Source organism: Pholis gunnellus (genome assembly GCF_910591455.1).
Source record: "Pholis gunnellus genome assembly, chromosome: 14".
Classification (NCBI taxonomy): domain Eukaryota; kingdom Metazoa; phylum Chordata; class Actinopteri; order Perciformes; family Pholidae; genus Pholis; species Pholis gunnellus.
The window spans coordinates 21,175,402-21,193,572 of NC_136541.1; the positions used below are offsets into that span (position 1 = coordinate 21,175,402).

At 41.5% G+C, this 18,171-nt stretch overlaps 1 protein-coding gene across 1 annotated transcript in view; it reads right to left on the reverse strand.

Moving 5' to 3' along the window:
* The window catches only part of LOC306706376 (xenotropic and polytropic retrovirus receptor 1 homolog), a 57,901-nt gene that overhangs the window by 21,098 nt on the left and 18,632 nt on the right, over positions 1-18,171 (reverse strand). The window contains exons 2-6 of the mRNA XM_079173439.1: positions 10,931-10,982; positions 3,995-4,096; positions 3,613-3,836; positions 1,230-1,379; positions 962-1,045 (exon numbers count right to left, since the gene is read on the reverse strand). Coding sequence (XP_079029565.1) covers positions 962-1,045; positions 1,230-1,379; positions 3,613-3,836; positions 3,995-4,096; positions 10,931-10,982 — 612 coding nt within the window. The remainder of the gene's footprint in view (positions 1-961; positions 1,046-1,229; positions 1,380-3,612; positions 3,837-3,994; positions 4,097-10,930; positions 10,983-18,171) is intronic.

Here is an 18,171-nt window from a genome sequence, read left to right on the forward strand (position 1 = left end):
TGTTGTTCAGTAAACAATCCAACTTATAATGAAACTACACTTACAGCTAATTCTTAATGTAGATGTTATACAAGTGATGAAAAAATAACATCAGGAAAGTAAAATCATAGAGATGTAACATTCAGGGTTCCCACGCTTGCCTTGAAAAAAAATTCCATGCTACCTCCTGATTTTCCAGGTACCATATTAAGTGATGATCTATAGGCCCCTGAAGCTTTCCGCCCCCATCCGCGCCCCCCTCCCCTCACACACACAACCCCCTAGGACACCTAGTGTGGTAGACCCAGGTTTACAAGACAGTTAAAACACAGCTACTTACATTTGAGGATAAACTTGCATAAGAAGTTTCACTGTAGATGTCAAGGCTCCCGTGTTGGCTGGGAAATGCATGTATTTGACCCTTCTATTGAGATCGCGAGTAACGTTTCTCGGTTATTATTCCTGAAGTCCACCAATCCGAAACTATACTTTTAAAGTCCATATCACCAGGTTGCCTGCATCAAATTCCAACATCCAATATACCAGATAGGATGCCAAGAGCATGCTCTACAACATGGGATCATCCATTTATATCTATAGTAAAAGCTGTTCACATGTAAAGGGTTTTTATAAACTCATCTTAATTCTGTGCTCAATAGTTTCATTTTATTACTATTTTACACATCATCCAATAAAATTTTCCAGGACAACTGTTTCAATTTCCATGCAAGTGTTCACTTATGCTCAGTTTCCATGACTTTTCCAAACCTGGAAAATGAAAAAATAAATTCCATGTTTTCCATGGTTTCCAGGTACCGTGGGAACCCTGACATTGTCTATTTGTGGGGCTAATGGTATCATTGTATGGTCATATAGACCATAACATTACATCATTGGCGGAATAATGTCGTATTTGAGGGCTGGAACATTTAGAGATGGTGGTTTTTATTTGGTGACATCATTAAGTGTGTGTGAGAGTGACCTGTGCAGCTCCCAGGGGAGGAACCCTCAGCCTCTTCATGGCCCTCTGCCTGTCACCACCTTCCAACTCTGTAGTGACCAACGCCTGAAAGACACAGAGAGAGAATTTTGAATATTGATCTCTTCCTAATTGATAATAGTGATGGCTGTGTTTCTTGAAGTGTTTCTCACCAATCTTAAGCAATACTGTACTTAACTATGGCAATGCTGATGAAGACTATGTGAATTTGAGCATGTTTAAATGAATATCTATACATATATGTGAGCACCTCGGTCTCAGAGATGAGCTGAGTGATTTTCTTGCATGTGTAAAATGGAGCCACTTCAACATGGGCCACCCTCCAGTCGGCCCCCCTCGACGTCTCCAGAATCTTATCATGCTTCTTCAGGATCTTCCTGAAACCTGTGAAGTTCAGGTTCTACACAGACACAGACGCAGACAGGGGGGGAGAGAGGGGAAGAGGTGTTTAATGAAAGAATCAAAAGTATAGACTTTAAACAGTGACAATGTTTACTCAGGTAATAACTCAAGTGAGAAGTAGAGTCATTTTCTCGTAGACTTCTTTTCACAACAGGGGTTGCCTCCTGCTGGTCAGTAGAGAGAATGCAAGTTTTAAGACACTTCCGTATCTGCTTCACTCTGAGTAAAGCAGAAGAGGCGCAGACTGTAAGGGCAATATATCCCCGTGTGTGTGTGTGTGTGTATATATATATTAGCACATTACTGTGCATTTTTTGAATTTGCATCAGTAGGAATGTAAACGGCAAGAAAAAACATTTCTCTGGGCAATATGGCCGACATCTATCTATATATCTATATCCATATCTATATATAGATAGAAGTCGATATAGATGTATATACAGTTTTAGTTTGTTATGTTTTTCTTGTGCAGTGAAAGGGTTACAATTGCATTTTGTTGTGCATCCCTGTGTTATGATCCTTAAAACCCAGCTGCTAGCTGCTAGCTCTCTTTTAGCGTTAGGGGCCGTTCACACATTGTGTGCAAAAACGCATGAAAAACACCAGCAGTACTGTTTCCCCTCTCCTGCTGAGGCTTAATGCTACTGTGAACAGAGAGCCATGTGGAGCCCCCCCTCCCTCTCTAGCAACGCAGAGCAGAAAGAAAGTAGAAACATCAGTACATACGTGTTTTTATTATATGACACGTGAAATCAAATGTTTTATGCTACATAATGCAACACTCAATCCAAATGACCCCAATAGAATGATAATAGCTACACAAATAGTTAACAATAATTGCAAAAACACATTGACCACAAATGTAGTAAGCCTATCAAAATCCTCTATTTTTCCAAAAGGAAACCATGTTTTAAAATGCATAGCTTAATGTTTTGGTCTTACTCAATCGCCTTTCTGTAGCTTTGGTTTTTTTTTTCACTTAGTCTCAATTTCATTCAACTATACAAGACGCTCAAGTCGCATCATTATTTCCTAAGCTAGTATACATTTGATATCTATGTATCGTCATATTAGATATTTATTTAACCTATGTGATAGAGAATTTTCCCTGTGCTAGTACATTTCTAATGTGATTTAGTTTATGTGCCATACTCACTAACAAAACTATATATGTGACATTTGATTGTGTACCTGGGAGAGTGGTAACAGGACTATATGGGGCATCTCTGCCTTTGCTTTGATATGAGGGAGTAATTCAATGGGGGTGCAGTTTAACCAGAGAATGTTCCCAGGGGTAATCAAGGGTAATAAAGACAGATCTCTTTGGGTGACACGGCTCAGAAGAGGAAGGGGATGACTGGAGGGGTCAATGGGAGCTTCAAACTGCTGATCAATTGTTGTAGTGTAAATAGCTGATGTTCCCCCACCCTGTGTGCTAAGATGCTTAGAAGCATCTCAGAAACTGAATTCTTGGCTCATCCTCTGCAGACTGAACTGCAGTCTGTATGACGGTGAAGCCTTCTCTGACCAGAGAATACATACTTTAAAGACAGACTTCTTTCCTCAAAGTTTCTTGTTTCAGTATTATAGGACTCACTCGGTACTATTGAATAGCTTTTTTTTCCACCACACCTACAGGTTTTCTATTCTTACTGTTTGAATGTATTGTGCCCAAGAATTAATTCGGTTGTATGAAAATATTTGATTACATTTCAACATGTTCAGATACCCCGACCCTTCCAATGGACATTATTGTTCTAGGATGCCTAGATCTATGATTACTGTGTTAGTATTACTCCACTCAAATGCACAAACTTATTTGACTGGATTTCTATAAGCCAGTCACAATGTTCCACATCATCTAAAGTGGACTGCTGCTCTCTATACTTAATAAAAAGTCGAGTGAAACGTTTTATGTTATAACAGCTGTAGGCCTAAGAGTCAACCTTTGAGAGGAAGCAGGAGGATTGTTCTCCATCATCTCCGACTCCAGCCGTGGCCGTGGTGTCACGAGAAGTGCAGCTGCTAAGCTACACTTTTGGGTGTGCAAAGTAGGCGGGGTGGAGAGAGAAAATGAACACTGGGAGCTCCACATCGCTGACCCTGCTTTTGACTTGGAAGGTTGAAATCGAAAGCTCATTTCGATCGATTGTAGAATTAGAATTTCAGACCTCTGTTTTCTTTGTGTGCACATCTACAGTCAGATGAAGTTTGAGTGTGTGAATAAGCACCTGGTAGTTCTGCAGCAGTATGAGGCTGAGGTAGAACTCGGAGAAGGCCAGCTGAAGGTCCTTTATGTTTCTGTGTTTGCATCGCTCCTGCTGCGACAGGGCGAATACAGTCTTCCTCTTCCTCAGGCTCCGCCCGTTAGCCCAGCTCTCCCTCTGGGCGTCCAACGATGACTGCAGCTCGTTCTGCAGCGTGGCAAATCGCCGCTGAGCCTCAGCCAGCTTTTCTGGAGGAAAAGAGACAAAGGCGAGGTTAAAGAAAGAAAGCCTCTGAGGATAATGAGCACAACGAACTGTCAGAGCTATATCTAAATGAGTGATAACTAGCTCTAATGTCGATGACTGTGTGAGTGCATAGAGCAGTGGTGGTAGTCGTAGTCATTACCAGAGTAGAAGGTGTTGATCTTGGCCAGCTCTTTTTCGCATGCCTGAAAGAACTTCTCCTCAAACTTGGCATAGTACCTCTTCACTGTATCCTCGTCTGTGACTGCAAGAAGAAAGGAGTTGTTAGATTAGTGACCCTTCATGAACAGAGTGAAGACTCTTTTTCTCACGACATTGATTAAACCACCTGAATGCAGATCGAAAATGAAGAGGAGGGAATAAAGGACAGCAAAGGCAGAACAAAAGACTATTGGGGATGGAGGAGTGTGTGAATGTAGAATTCCATGTTTTGTGCATCAAAGCCCCGTAATGTCCTGCTCTGACCAGCAGGAGGAGCAGTGAGACAGCAGCAGGGCCTCCATCTCAGACAACAGTCTTCAAAAGCTTGGTTCTGTTGTTTCTATGAACAGTTGAATTTGAACCCTCATCTCAGGACTGGACTGTTCATCCTTCTAATGTATACAGATAAAAGGCAATGCAGTTCACATACCACCTTTTTATAAAGAACTGTAAATCCTACAATGTGTGTTTTTCATTGACTACAGCCACATACTATAGTCTGGAGATGCCAACACATAAAATGTCAACTTCTTTGCACATGGATTGGTTATCCTGACATAGAAGCGGCGGTTGGATCGTGTCCTTGAGCGTGAGCCTGAACCCGGGCGCTTTACAGCAGCCCACTGCTCCTAAAATGGTTAGGATGGGTTACATGCAGAGGTCACATTTAATGGAAGGTACATGATGATTAATATAAAGTTGAAGTTTAATGACCCAAAAAGATGGCTTTAGACTGCATTACAACAACAAGTGTGTACGTTTACTGCACGTCACACTGTGTTGCAATCTATAAATAATTATATTATATCATTATAATGATTATATCAGAGTGTAAGGCAGTTTGAGCTTTTCACACTGTCCAATGAATGGGTGGTGAATTGTGTTGCACCAATGTTGCTACATTAGCTTCAGTAATTTACTCTAAAAACAAGCCTTGGCCATAGTGCTGCTATTTTGTTTCACCTCCATCCTTTTGGTTAGTGTGTTGTTTTTCTCAATGAGATGTCACACCAGCCAGTATCGTATTCTGATTGGTTGGTGTTTGTAGCAGCCTTCACATTGTGAGAATTTGTCAGAAATATTGCAACAGGCTGTCTATGGTCACCACAGCTCCAAATGGGCTTTAGGTGGATGTGTCCCACTGCATCTCGGACCATGTTTCTCTCATGATTGGTCATTTTCGTCTCAGACAGACCAGAATTGCGCAGTGTAAAGGGGCCTTTAGTGGGACACTTGACAATAAGGAAGCCGTCACCTCTATCAATCCTACTATAACCAGTAGAACAGGTTTTCTGTGAGATATATTATTATCATCATGCAGTCAGATCCAGACAAAAGAGCGGACAGTAATGCTCTCTCTCTGTGATGTTACCTCAAATCAATAAGTAGTACACTACTGCACAATGTCCTGTTCTGTGTCTTCTTTACAGCTTCTTCACTTACAGATACAAAATCTGAAGTTCATAAGAAAAAAAGACAGTTAAGACAAACATTTTTTGAAGCACAGGGTCAAGTTCCCCATGTTTTAAGATTGTTTTCCAAAACGGTCACAGCAAGTGACGTGACAGCATTTGTTTTTCTCACTTTGTTTTGGAGAATTATGATGATATCAATGTTATATTTACTTGTATTCCAAATACCATGTAAAAAAGTTGAATTCCTGTTCCTCCCATTAAGTCAAATGTTGTTTATACAGTTTTACCAGACCAGAGTCTTGTAATTTCCTTTGAAAAGGTCCAACCACTAACTTGTACCCACTGTCACGTCAACAACACGCAAACAGCAGACCAGGCAGGTGGCTTTGAGTCAGACTCTGCCGACTCAGTGATTCACTGAGTTTCAGACTGGCTGCTTTTAGACAAGACACCAAATTAACTAAATTGGAGTGTCCCAACCGCTACACCCCCCCACTCCCCTCCACACCCGCTCTCCCTCCAGCACACAAACAGCCACCACAGTCAGACTACAGTAATCTCCTTATCCTTTTTTGGCCTTATTCGGCTCTTTTCTCTCCGTGTCTGGGCTCATGTCATCATGATTATTATCATTATTATCATTATGACATGTCTGTCTCTCGGTAATAGGCTATACTTTCCATTTGACAATTGATGTTTTTTAGCTGTATTTTTTTAGCAACACCCTGCTTTACTCTCACACAGTTACACATATTCACACAGCCAGCTGGTAAACAGCCACCAGGGCTCACTTGAACTGTTCACTAGTTTGAGGAACAGCACTACAGTAGCAGTACAGATAGATTTGTTCATTTCTCCAGGTTTTGAGATCTCTGCATCCACTCCAATAGAATAGACATACATGGAATCTCATGTGTGCTTTTTAAAGTCACCTTTAAAGTGACGCATAGAACATGCAGTCAACATTTTATTTGGACCCATTGGTTCTGTGGAAAGTAGTTCCAGATAATACTGTTCACAGTGGAAATTTCAGAGATGGAAATTTGTAGGTCCTGCCCCTGAAAATCAATGAGTCGAATCATCCTTTGGCGACCCCTCGGTCGACTTCCTATTCCACAAATCGACACAGAAACACACTGAGGACCGTTGGCCCCGGTCAGACAGGAGGCCGTGTTCCCCCCCCCGCAGGGATAGAGGGCGCACTGAGCACCACAACCCTTGCTCATGCCTAGAGCCACGAGGCCCCCCTTCACCAGGGCCCTACCAAGCCCCACACACACACACACACACACACACACACACACACACACACACACACACACACACACACACACACACACACACACACACACACACACACACACACACACACACACACACACACACACACACACGCAATAAAAGAGGGCGTGTCTTAAGTACAGGAAGCAGTGCTAAGCCTCCCAAATAAAAGAGAAACTTTACATTTAATTAATCAACTTAATGTGCATCTATAATCCTGTAGTTCAAACAATCAGGTTAGTTAGTTCAGTACCAGTTAATATAGCCTACACCTCTAAACCCTGCATCACCAACTGCAGTATCATTTGGCCAAACTCGCACCGAAGCTGGTCGCAACCATCAGGAACAAAAGTCCGCCCGCCTACGTCTGCTCCCCATGTATTTCAGCTGTTAGACAAGTCACAGAAGAATTCCTAAAATAAAGTGAAGGGGAAAAAGACAATGGCCGCCAGTGTGAGCACAAACAGTCTGGTGGATTTATTCATTAGCCAGAAGATGAGAATGGAACAACCTGTGAATCACAATAAATAGCAACATGTGACCGTAGACTTCTGTATGGAACATAGAGACATTTATAGGGATTATGTTGGACTCATTGGCCATGCTGCAAATTAGTCAGCACAGTTATTTAAATTCATCCTGAAGGGAACATGAATGCCTGTACCATATTTAATGGCAAATAATTCAATAGTCGTTGAGACATTTCACTCAGAAGCCCAAATGTCAAACTCCTGAGGGCTAGAAAAGTCAGAGCAGACCATGGAAATGGAATGATACTGGGAGTCTTTGAACTTCACACTTACTGTATGCACAAATGACCAGATCAGATTGTCTATCTGTGCCTGGGTACTTCCAAGCTTTACTTCCACTTTCAGATGTTCTCTAAAGCAACCTCAAAGTCAAATGTTCACAGTGAGGGACAATCACTGAAGCAGAATCCCATCACGTGTCTATTTGAAGCCTTTTCTCTGCAACAAGCAATTCTGCTGCTCGTTAGATATATATATATATATGTGTGTGTGTGTGTGTGTGTGTGTGTGTGTGTGTGTGTGTAAAGAGACAGAGGAAGTGAGCAGGGCTGGGTACTGTCCTCCTGTATACACTAAGTTCAGCAGCACACAGCTACAAGTAGAATCTCATTCAGTGGGAAACACTGATGTGTGTGCAGATTGATAGAAAACTACAATGTTGTTTGCACGAACAATAAGGTGTAAAAAATGGCCAGCAACGAATACTAAAGATTCTAAATATTGAGAAGATTCCAGGTTTGAACTGTGGCTTGTAATACTGTTCAGACTTGATTAATGGTTTATGGTGCCATTCAAACTGCTAGTGTCTTTTGACAGCACCACAGGGGCCCAACAAAAGAAAAAAGAAAACATTCTGGATAAAAAGCTTTCCTAAAACCTGGTTGATGAAAGTGTGATCACTTTCACAAGATAGTGAATCAGTGAGATGAAGATGGGATGTGAGCTCCACTGAGTTTGGGTGAATGTAGTCATGTCATCAAGGTAACAACACCAATACTGTGCTGCATTACAGGCTCTGATCACTACTGCATGACCATTGTGAGTAGACCCAGACACTGAATACAACCATGAAGCAGATCAAACTGATGGGATGGGGATGCACAGATAACTTCCAACATTGTTATTTAATTCTCTGATCAATCAAACTCAAAAATAGTGATTACAGATCTGAAATAAAGTCGCTTTAGAGCGTTCTGTCCTCGTATTGTGAAAGGATTCAGGTACTACTGTAAACAAACAACCAGTCGGATTCTGTCTTGAGTGGTTTTCTCTCTCCTTCTGTGTGTTAAGTGGTGATGAGCCGCTCATAAAAAACAAACACACACACAAGGAAACTCATGCTATCTGATGGATAAGCAGCTGGCAGAGCTTGCAGTTATAAGAACTCTGTGCATGGGTTTTTTTGGCTCTTTTTTGATGCTCTGGTAAAAGCTCTACTTTAAAAGTTATATTGCTTTGCGGCTGATCGTGATTTTCTCAGCTTACGGTCTGTCACGTCATATTTGAACTGAAAATAGGCCCCTTTAGTGGTGAAACTCTTTTGCCAACTTTTGCCAAAATAAGATGAAAGGAGAGATACTAGGAAAGAACGTATTGTGCTGGTCACGCTGCTTTGTGAGTGTGTCGGGGCACATAGAGGTCTGTCATTACATGATGACAAATAACTGCTTTTAGGACTTCTTTAGACTTTCTGAGGCCTTAAATTGTGGTCATACTGTGGCTGTTGTTAGTGTATTTATACAAAGACACATAATTAGGCAATAATGCAGGATGAGGTAGCCCCACATCAAAAGTAGCTGAGGAGCTGGAGGTAAGGAAGTGCACATGCCAAACCTGATAGCAAAGTATAATATACTGTACGCATTACCTTTACATTCCTGTTTATGTTCACTTTATTCCCAGTTAACTGAACAATACAAATACCATGATGGTTGTATTTTGTTTACTTGCAGCAGGACTCAGAAGGATTTCCTCTGTGTACATGCAACTTTTTACCTGCTCGGGGAAATGTTTTCACTGCACAATTTGGTGCTTTTTCTCTGCTGGATTGCCAACGTTTCAATTTAGTTTGACGCGTGACAGTAAAATGACTTCAAATTCGACATGGTCATATTCTGAGAATAAACACATTTATTATTACACTTCAAATATGAGAAAATAATAAATATGTAATTTTAGCAAATTTTCCCTTTAATTTCCTACAAAACGTCAGTAAAAAAAGCATCACATTGTACATGATCATAGTCGAGGTGATACTGAACAGGATTACAATGAAAATATCAGCAAACCTCTGAAGGAAAGCATTTTGTATTCATTCCAGTTTAAAAAGATGACACTTTCAGTGTGTTACGGTATCATCTGAGCGGACTGTCCCATGTACAGTCAAACTACTTCTGGTCCCTGACTACGACAGTCTGACATTTTGAGCAGAAATTCATTGCTTCTCAGCAAACCTATTGTGGAAACGGTTTGCAGACATCACATATTAGATAACGATGGGCAAAATGACCTACATTTTATATCGGGTTTTCTTTTTGCGGCGACATAATTATAACATGGTATTACAAATTTTAATGGGATACTCAACCAATGTTCACTCTATTGGCAATGTAAGGGAACATATTTTAAGAAAGCAAAAAAATCTCTCAAAAAAGGGATGTTTATGGACTCCTAATGGAGTATTCTTTCACATATTTACTGTTTGTTCACCTCTCTAAGGTAAACAAAAGCTGATATAACTGTTTCAGATCTTCACCCACATGTAGAAAGAGTTTGAAAACATGCAGCGTAGACACTGTTGGACCAGTACAGTACAAAAGACACAAGGCCGGTGAGCAGCATGATCTGTTGAGGGCTGGCAGCAATGTGGTCTGTGTGGCCACACCATGCTGCTCTCACCTGTTCACACGAGAGGTTCCCAAAGAAACGGATGGCAGTTTGTATGAACTATGTGGGAGTAACTTACTTCATCCTGTGTTGTATTTCCCTTGTCCGTGTTTAACATTATCAGATTTACATTTGTTTGCGTGTGAAAATGGACGCTAGTGTGACAGCTTGTGAAAAGCACAGTGTGTGTCACGGTCAATGTTTGAGAGTTGGCAGCCCTCAAACATGCGCAAGTACAGCAGGGAATTACATGTAAAGCTCAAATTGTCCGTGCACTAATGTGCATAATGCATGTGGTATTTCGAGTCCTGTTAAACCAAACAAGCAGAGTTGGTGATGTCTGGCTGTGGAGAAACAAATCGTGTTCATTCTTTGCGAACTACTTGTTATTTGCAAACAAGTATGTGGCTCTTACAGCGCTGAACATCCAATGATAATTCTTTGTCTTCTCTGTTGTCTCCAAACATCACAGCTAATGAATGTAAAGTGAAGGGCGGAGCTCTGCTGCACCACCAGGAAGGAGTCACGGACCGCTCCACGTTTAATGTGGAAGTGACAGCGCCACTTGAGCTGAGGAATGGTCTTCACTAAATTGTAAGCTCACAGGATTTACTGGGCTGCAAAAACACCTTTAAGTCATTAAAAGAACACACATTCATAGGGCTCCTGCTAATTTGCTTGTCCATTGCAACTTCCATTTTTAAGAGGTCGTCAGCCACCTAATGATAGAACAGACCTTAATGCGTGCGTGCGTGTGGATAATACCTTCAATGGATGGGGCCTGGTCCTGAGCAGCATACAGCATCTCTTTGAAAGCCTGCAGACATAACAGGAAAGAAATGATCAAATAATGAAACATTTACATGAAATTAGATGAAATATTCATCTTGTGAAACGTGGTTGAAAAGGCGAGTACTATTCACTGCACCATCCGTTAGTCCTCTCCTGTTTGACGTTGGACAGCCTGCACTCCAAACATGCCTGCAACTGTGCAGGAGATGCTCTTCTTGCTTTGGTTGTCAGTAGTGTTGTAGTCTGGGACTGTTTCACATTGTTGCCCCTTTTCCACAGCAGGAACCTTCCCCACAAACTAGAACCCCTTTGAGGAACGTATGGCCTTTCTCGGGGACATTTGAACCCAGTTCACTGCGATTACTCTGAGCAGCACACATGGGCATTCATCAAGACATACTGTATTTTAGTTATATTTCTTGCTATTCCCCTGATGGTCTGAATAAGTTGCTAAATATGTTGCTAGTTGCTTTTAACATCTTTTAAGATATTTCTAAGAAATGAAGTCACTAAGAGGGTCTGAAAAGTTATTAAATCTAAAGGGAAATCACCAAGTTGGCAACACTGGTTAACTCGCCCCTGCCGTCAACGACAAGGTTGGCCCAGGCTAACCACTGACCTTTAAGGTGCACCAGCTATTTTCATTTGAGTTTATTCTCATTGCATACTTCATAAGCTGGTGATCTTTACAGACCCACACCGTCTGGACAAACACTGCAAAATCAATAGATGTTGCCATTTTTTGACAATGTCGACGTGTTGACATTGCACGGAAGCGTTCGCATAATGTTGCCTTTGTTGCTCTCCCTCCATCATGTAATAAGGCAGTGCTCATGGTGCAGACTCGCTGTGAGTGAATGTGCAGTGTGTAGTGCAGCTTGTCTCTGCTGTAGACAACAGTCATTCAGTCTCAGTGAGTACTAGAAGGAGAGCAGGACAGTCCTCCTCTTTCATACTCACTCGCTCAAGGGTTAGATAGTAGAAGTCAGTCAGTCCGTATTTCAGAATGCCAAAAGAGCACAAGACCACAATGGCCTCACTGTGTGCCAGACTGCTGCTGCGCCCCCCCCCCCCATCAAAGGGCGGCAGAGCTGGCTTCTGCAGCAAACGGCAGAGCAAGTCAAGGTCATGCTATAGCCCACACAGCCAGCCTGTTTCAGCAGTGCAGCCACGACAACAGTGTAAACAACACCACTGACAACAAACAGCAAAACGCAGGAAAGATGGACAGCAAAAGCAATACGGCATTAAGATGACTCCCATTCTATAGTGAGCCTGCCAACAGCCAACATTTAGAGTTACAATTAGTTGACTTTGTATAATTTCCTAGATCACCTAAAACTACAATCAGCTATAAACAGAGGAGCAAAGGGCCGTATTAAGTGTTATTCCTGAGACAAACCTCAGAAACTAAGTTCACCTAAACACAGAGGGAAGCCTGCAGATACATCATGTGATGCATGTTTGTGTAGTTACAACAGATCACTGTGGTTCTATTGACTGCCTATACATAGGAGAGCTCAAATTTGAGAACCAAATTCAGGATCAATACAAAACGGTTCACTACTATAACCTGAGAGATCAAGCCCTCAGCAGAGGAGATAGAGGAGTATTAAATACTGAGAGGAATAAAGTGTATCCTTGTGGCTCTTCTCAGGCACCTCTTCTCACCAATATCAATATCACCTCCTTTTTCCTAAAGTCAACAGTCAGCTCCTTGGTTGTACCGATGTTGAGCAGTAGGTTGTTCTCCGTTGATATCCTCTCTATATGAAGTCTCATTGATGTTTGTAATCCAGCCATTGACTCTAGTGTCATCTGCTCACAACAGAGTTCTCTTCATGTTTGGGGTAGCAGTCGTGGGGGTACAGCATGAACAGGAGGGGGCTGAGCACACGGCCATGGGGGGCTCCGGTGTTCATCACTAGAGTAGAGGAGGTTTGTGAGGAAGTCTAATGACCAGTTGCAGAGTGAGGTACTCAAGTCCAGAGTGCTAAATGTTCAGTTTCTTGGAGGAGATCTTGTTGAAGGCTGAGCTGAAATCCACTAACAACCGTCTGATGAAGGTGTTGTTATTTCCCAGATGACTGAGTGCTGTGAGTGGACTCAGTGGAGACCGGCTGGGTGGGAGGTTGTTCTCTTAAATCTTGTTGCTGGTTTGGAGTCTAACTTCATCCTTCATATGTTCCAGCGACATTAGCTCGGAGCAGGCTGGGTAGTGGGATGACCTTGTGTTCTGGCTGATTTTGTGGGCAGTGATTGTCTCAAGATCCGCTGCACCTAATCCAATCCTCATACTTTCTATGCATTACTGTAATGGTCTGTTTCAATTCTTTATTTCCTACTAATTCATAGTTCTGCCCTAATACGTGTATTTATTTCGTTTCTCTCTGAAAAATATCATTGCTGAGCCAAGATGATTATTTTCTGATTACCAATGGTCGTAGACAAAAATGCCTTTGGATGCAATTGAACAGACCTACAAGACTACAGCAAGCACGATGAGCTGTTTTTGCTATCAGAAATGTTTTACTCTCAATGGGAACCAGACGAATCAGGCTTTGCTTTAGCACAGGGGTCGGCAACCTGCGGCTCCGGAGCCGCATGCAGCTCTTCAGCCCCTCTGTTGCGGCTCCCTGAGTCTACTTCCACACTAATACATTTTCGTTTTCAACGATCTCCGTCCACACGGCGTTTCAGCATCGTTTCCTAAATGATCTCCGTCCAGACTTAAACACCTGAAATCAAATATCACGTGACTATTCACATACACTGGGCATGCGGGTGGGTGCTGGTGTAAACAGGAAGTAGATTGGTTACTCAAAGCCGCTAACGTGACTTCAGACGGCCGCTCCGTAGGTCTGATAACGCCGCTGGACACGCTGCTCGCTAATCGCTCCAATAACGACTGCTTCCTCCACAGAAATGCAGACTTTAACTGGACAGCAGCTGCTAGTAAAGACAACAAGGTCAGTAATACCTGACCATAAATAAAAATGTTTTCATATTTTGTCAACTAAAATGTGCTACACACCCTATTACGCCTGTCAAGAGCCTTTCCCTGCAGGTGGCTAATCATGATCTGCAGACCCCCGCCCTCGGTAAACTATCAATGGATGAATCCCCCCCAAAAAAAGTCACAGAGGAAAATAGAGTTTAATTCTGTGTGGACGTATTCATTTGCTTTCACTGCCAACGATGCTGGCTTACCTGTATGCTTAATATGTGCAACATTCAGCATTTGCTGAAAAGTATCAAACTGGAGATGAGCGAAAAAGAGCGATTTCTCAACTGCTGCAGCAAAGTTTTTTCCTCCTCTTCATAAGAGTTTGATATTGTTATAACAGGTAAAATTGCAATAAAATGTAGAATTGTCTTTATTCTTGTTCTATATTTTCATAAATACAACAAACTATAGTTTTTGTATATATAATATAACTATATATAAAACTTTATAAACTGTGACATCAAATATTTGGTGGAAAATAGGGCAAAGTGGCTCTTTGGATAGTAAAGGTTGCCGACCCCTGCTTTAGCAGCTACAACAGAGAGCTCCACATATGCTGCAACCGTCTTTTTATTTTTCAAATATGCCTCAATGGTGCTCCTCTGTACAATCAAACATGCCCCATATTGGATAAACGTTTGTGATTGGACGTCAGATCTGAAGTAGCTGGACATCTGACCACAGCTGAGGAAGTTAAAACATGAGCTGGCAGATTTGTCTGGTTCCCCTGCAAATCATTACTGTCCTAAGTCACAAGGAGGCTGTAGAGTGAGTGTGTGTAGGCTAAAGCGAGATGAAGGGTCAGAAGACTAAAAAGGTGCTGTATAAATTAAAGTCCATTCACCACTTACAACCCTTTTTTCAACTGGACTGGAGTGGAATGTTGACTGAAGACGGGTTCATGCTCGATTTATTATTTTATTTTGTAACTTGGCCCGCAGACATTTTTATTTATTCAAATGTTGATTTGGAAGATCTTGTACTTAACCCGAGAGTGCCCCAAATGGGGTTTTAGAGGGGGGGAGAAGAGTGTACACATGTAGTACAAATCACTTTTGAGAACGAATTAAATGATATTTTAAAATATTTAAAAAACGTACATGACGAAGAGATTCTGATCAAATGGACCATGTAACCTATTTTAATCACTCAAAAACATATATATACACAAAGTACTTCAAAGTACAACAAGTACTATCATAATTTCACCTATTTCTCACCAGGAGAAGGTGAGCAATGTTCACCGTTATCGATCCCAGCCGCGATCTACGGCACTTTCACACACACACTTCATATCCAGGAGCACGAGGAGAACACACTGCATCGAACTATCACCTCCAAATTATTCTACTTTAAACCGTTATAAAGTTACTATTGATCTGCCACAGATATCAACTCAGCCCATCATCATAAACATTGAAACGCTCCGTACCTTTTAGATGTTTCCTGGATGAAAATCGAAAAAAAAAAAAAAATAATCCCATCCGCCATTTCGCCATGTCTCTCTCCTCTTCTGTGGAAGAAAACTGAGTCTCTGACGAGCTTCTATGACGAATGAGTAATAATTTCAGTTTTGGCCAATGGGTTTGACCCATGGGGGCGGATCACAGTTTTTGATTAAACAACTCAAAGAACAAATGACTGCACTGCCCATTGTCTTCCAGGTTCAAATCTGTGGGAATTGCGCAAATCGGCCAATCACAGGCTGTGTTAGGTTCATATACATCACGTAAAACTGAAATTCTGACGAGAATTAGCCATATATTACAAGTTTTCATATAGCCCAGGCTCTCAAAATGATGCCAAACTTCTGTATTAGATAGAACGAACACTATTAGTGATAAAAGAAGTGAAATATATAGATATATAGTATTTAAAAGTACAATAAGACAGCGATATATGCGCCTTCCAAAATCAGAATTGACGTTGGCTGACCAAAGCTGACCTGTACACCGGCATTGATTTCTCAGGCATACTTCACTCTATCAAAGCCAATTGTTTTTTAAAAAGGACTGCTGACATGTTGAGATATGATTTGGGAGAGTTTAGGCCTGCCTGTGCATAATTTAAAATCAATAAAAGTGCTTTTTGGGCACAAAAAAAAAAAACGAACCTGAAAATTCTCAATTTGAGCTGTGTGTAACATTCATTTTAGCATTTACCAGTAACATATACACATATTAACAAAGCTCACATTTATTTGTGTTATTTTGCCATTTAAATTATTCAAATATACCTTGTAGTTAGCGAGATAAGCCCCTTTGCGTAAGGGTAGGACATTTTAGAGCACAGGGCTAAAAATAGGCCTAGGGTTAAAGTATTTTAAAAAAATAATAGTTTTCATCAGTATTTGTGGAAATCATGCATGTCTATAGACATTGAAACTCTAGTGAAAATGTAATGTTGCTGGTATGATGTCAATATGACTACCTCTGGTGCTGGGAATGAGGCCAAAGTTGAAGTGCAAAAAACTGCATTTCCCTGAATGGCAACTTGAGGCTGGCTCCAAAAGTGATCAATCTCAATGGACCCATGTTAAAAATACCAAGTAAAAGCAGAAATAAACATGTTTACAGCCTTGTACGAGGAACGGTTTTGGTTTTTGTTTGCTCATTTGCTTGTTCACTACAACGGTATGGGGGGAAAATGTCTATACATCTCAGCCATTTAAATTATATTCAAGCTTAAAATTAGGCATAACTAAGGGCGTGGCAGCTTCGAGTGACAGGTGGGTGCCGTAGCATGTCGCTAACTGCTAGCTGTCTCCTCTTCTGCATCAACTGGTCCCACTTCAGCTCCATGGACAATCCATCTCTTGCCCATATTTGGTCGCCACTGCCAAGATGGCAACCGCCAGAGCCACCGACCTTTTTAGCTTGGTAATGGCTCCTCAGAAGCTTATGACGTTACAGAGACTATGTCCATATTTTTTTTTTTTTTTTGCAAATACTTTAGACAGAGGTAGAACAGGATTACCCCCCAAAAAGTTGGGATATACAGGATATTACATTCAGTTGCGAGTCTCTTGGAGGTAATGTAATTGACAAACTGCCACTGAATTCAGAAATTACAAATTCAACGAACTTGGGGGGCGTCTGTTAGTTCACTTTTTGGATTGCAGCATTGTTCAAATAGTTTATGAAAGGTTTCCAGATCTCTTCGAAGGATTCACTGGAGTCTCTAAGTGGGACTATGTCCATATTTTATATAATCTAAGGTATCAACAGATCATTTTCACCGTCTAATTTTGCTGAACATCGCTCGTCAAGCGGAAAAAAAGCTCAAGATGAGCCGCGGCCGGGCCAACAGCGGTTACACTTTTCTAAACTTAACACAGACAGAGCTCGCTGAAATATTTGTATGTGAAATGCAAAGCAGGGCAAAATGTTGTGAGACACACAGGACAGCGTTTTCCCGCTACGCCTTGGTGACAGACTGTAGTCTCACATAACCAGACCTAGCATCTCCACAGCTCTGTGTCAGCGCTAAAGAAACGTCTCCATCAGTTATCATTCTACTATAGGGACAAAAACACACACTTGTTTGTTTTTCTTTTCAACCAATCACAATTGTATTGGGCAACACTAAAGAATGCAGCAACAGGGCCTTTGCAAAATAGATAGCTCAGAAATAGCAGAAGGGGAGCTAAACGGCTAGTGAGTTGCACGGCTAATGGCAGGCTTACACTCACAGTCCACATCCGGTGAGTCAGACTAGACAGACTATGACAGGCTGGAGGGTTATAGGGATGGGTGGCGTTGTATTTTGAGTGGTGTGCAAAACGTTTTAGATGAATAGCAAAATGTTCTTAATGAAAAACACTGTTGGAATTGACAAATTTTGACTTTTAGTGAAAAGTGAAACTACATTGTTGTTATATCAGAGCGAGTAAAGTACCGAAAAAAGATACCTTTCATCAGAGTTCCAGAATCAGTACCGGTTCAAATGTGAACGCTACTCAACCCTATTCAAGCCTTAAAGCTTGTTCTGTTGATCTGAGAATAATGAAAAATAGTTAGGTTGCTCCTCATGTCTAAACACAGCCAAACAGAACATTGTCTCTTTAAAGCTGACGATAATTCATGGTGAGAGAGTGCTTTGTTTTCCAATCTGATGCCATGCTATCATCAGTAGCAAACACACACACACATACATACACATCTGGGTGAACTGCAGAACTTCATGCTTTCCCACACTTCTCCTGAGG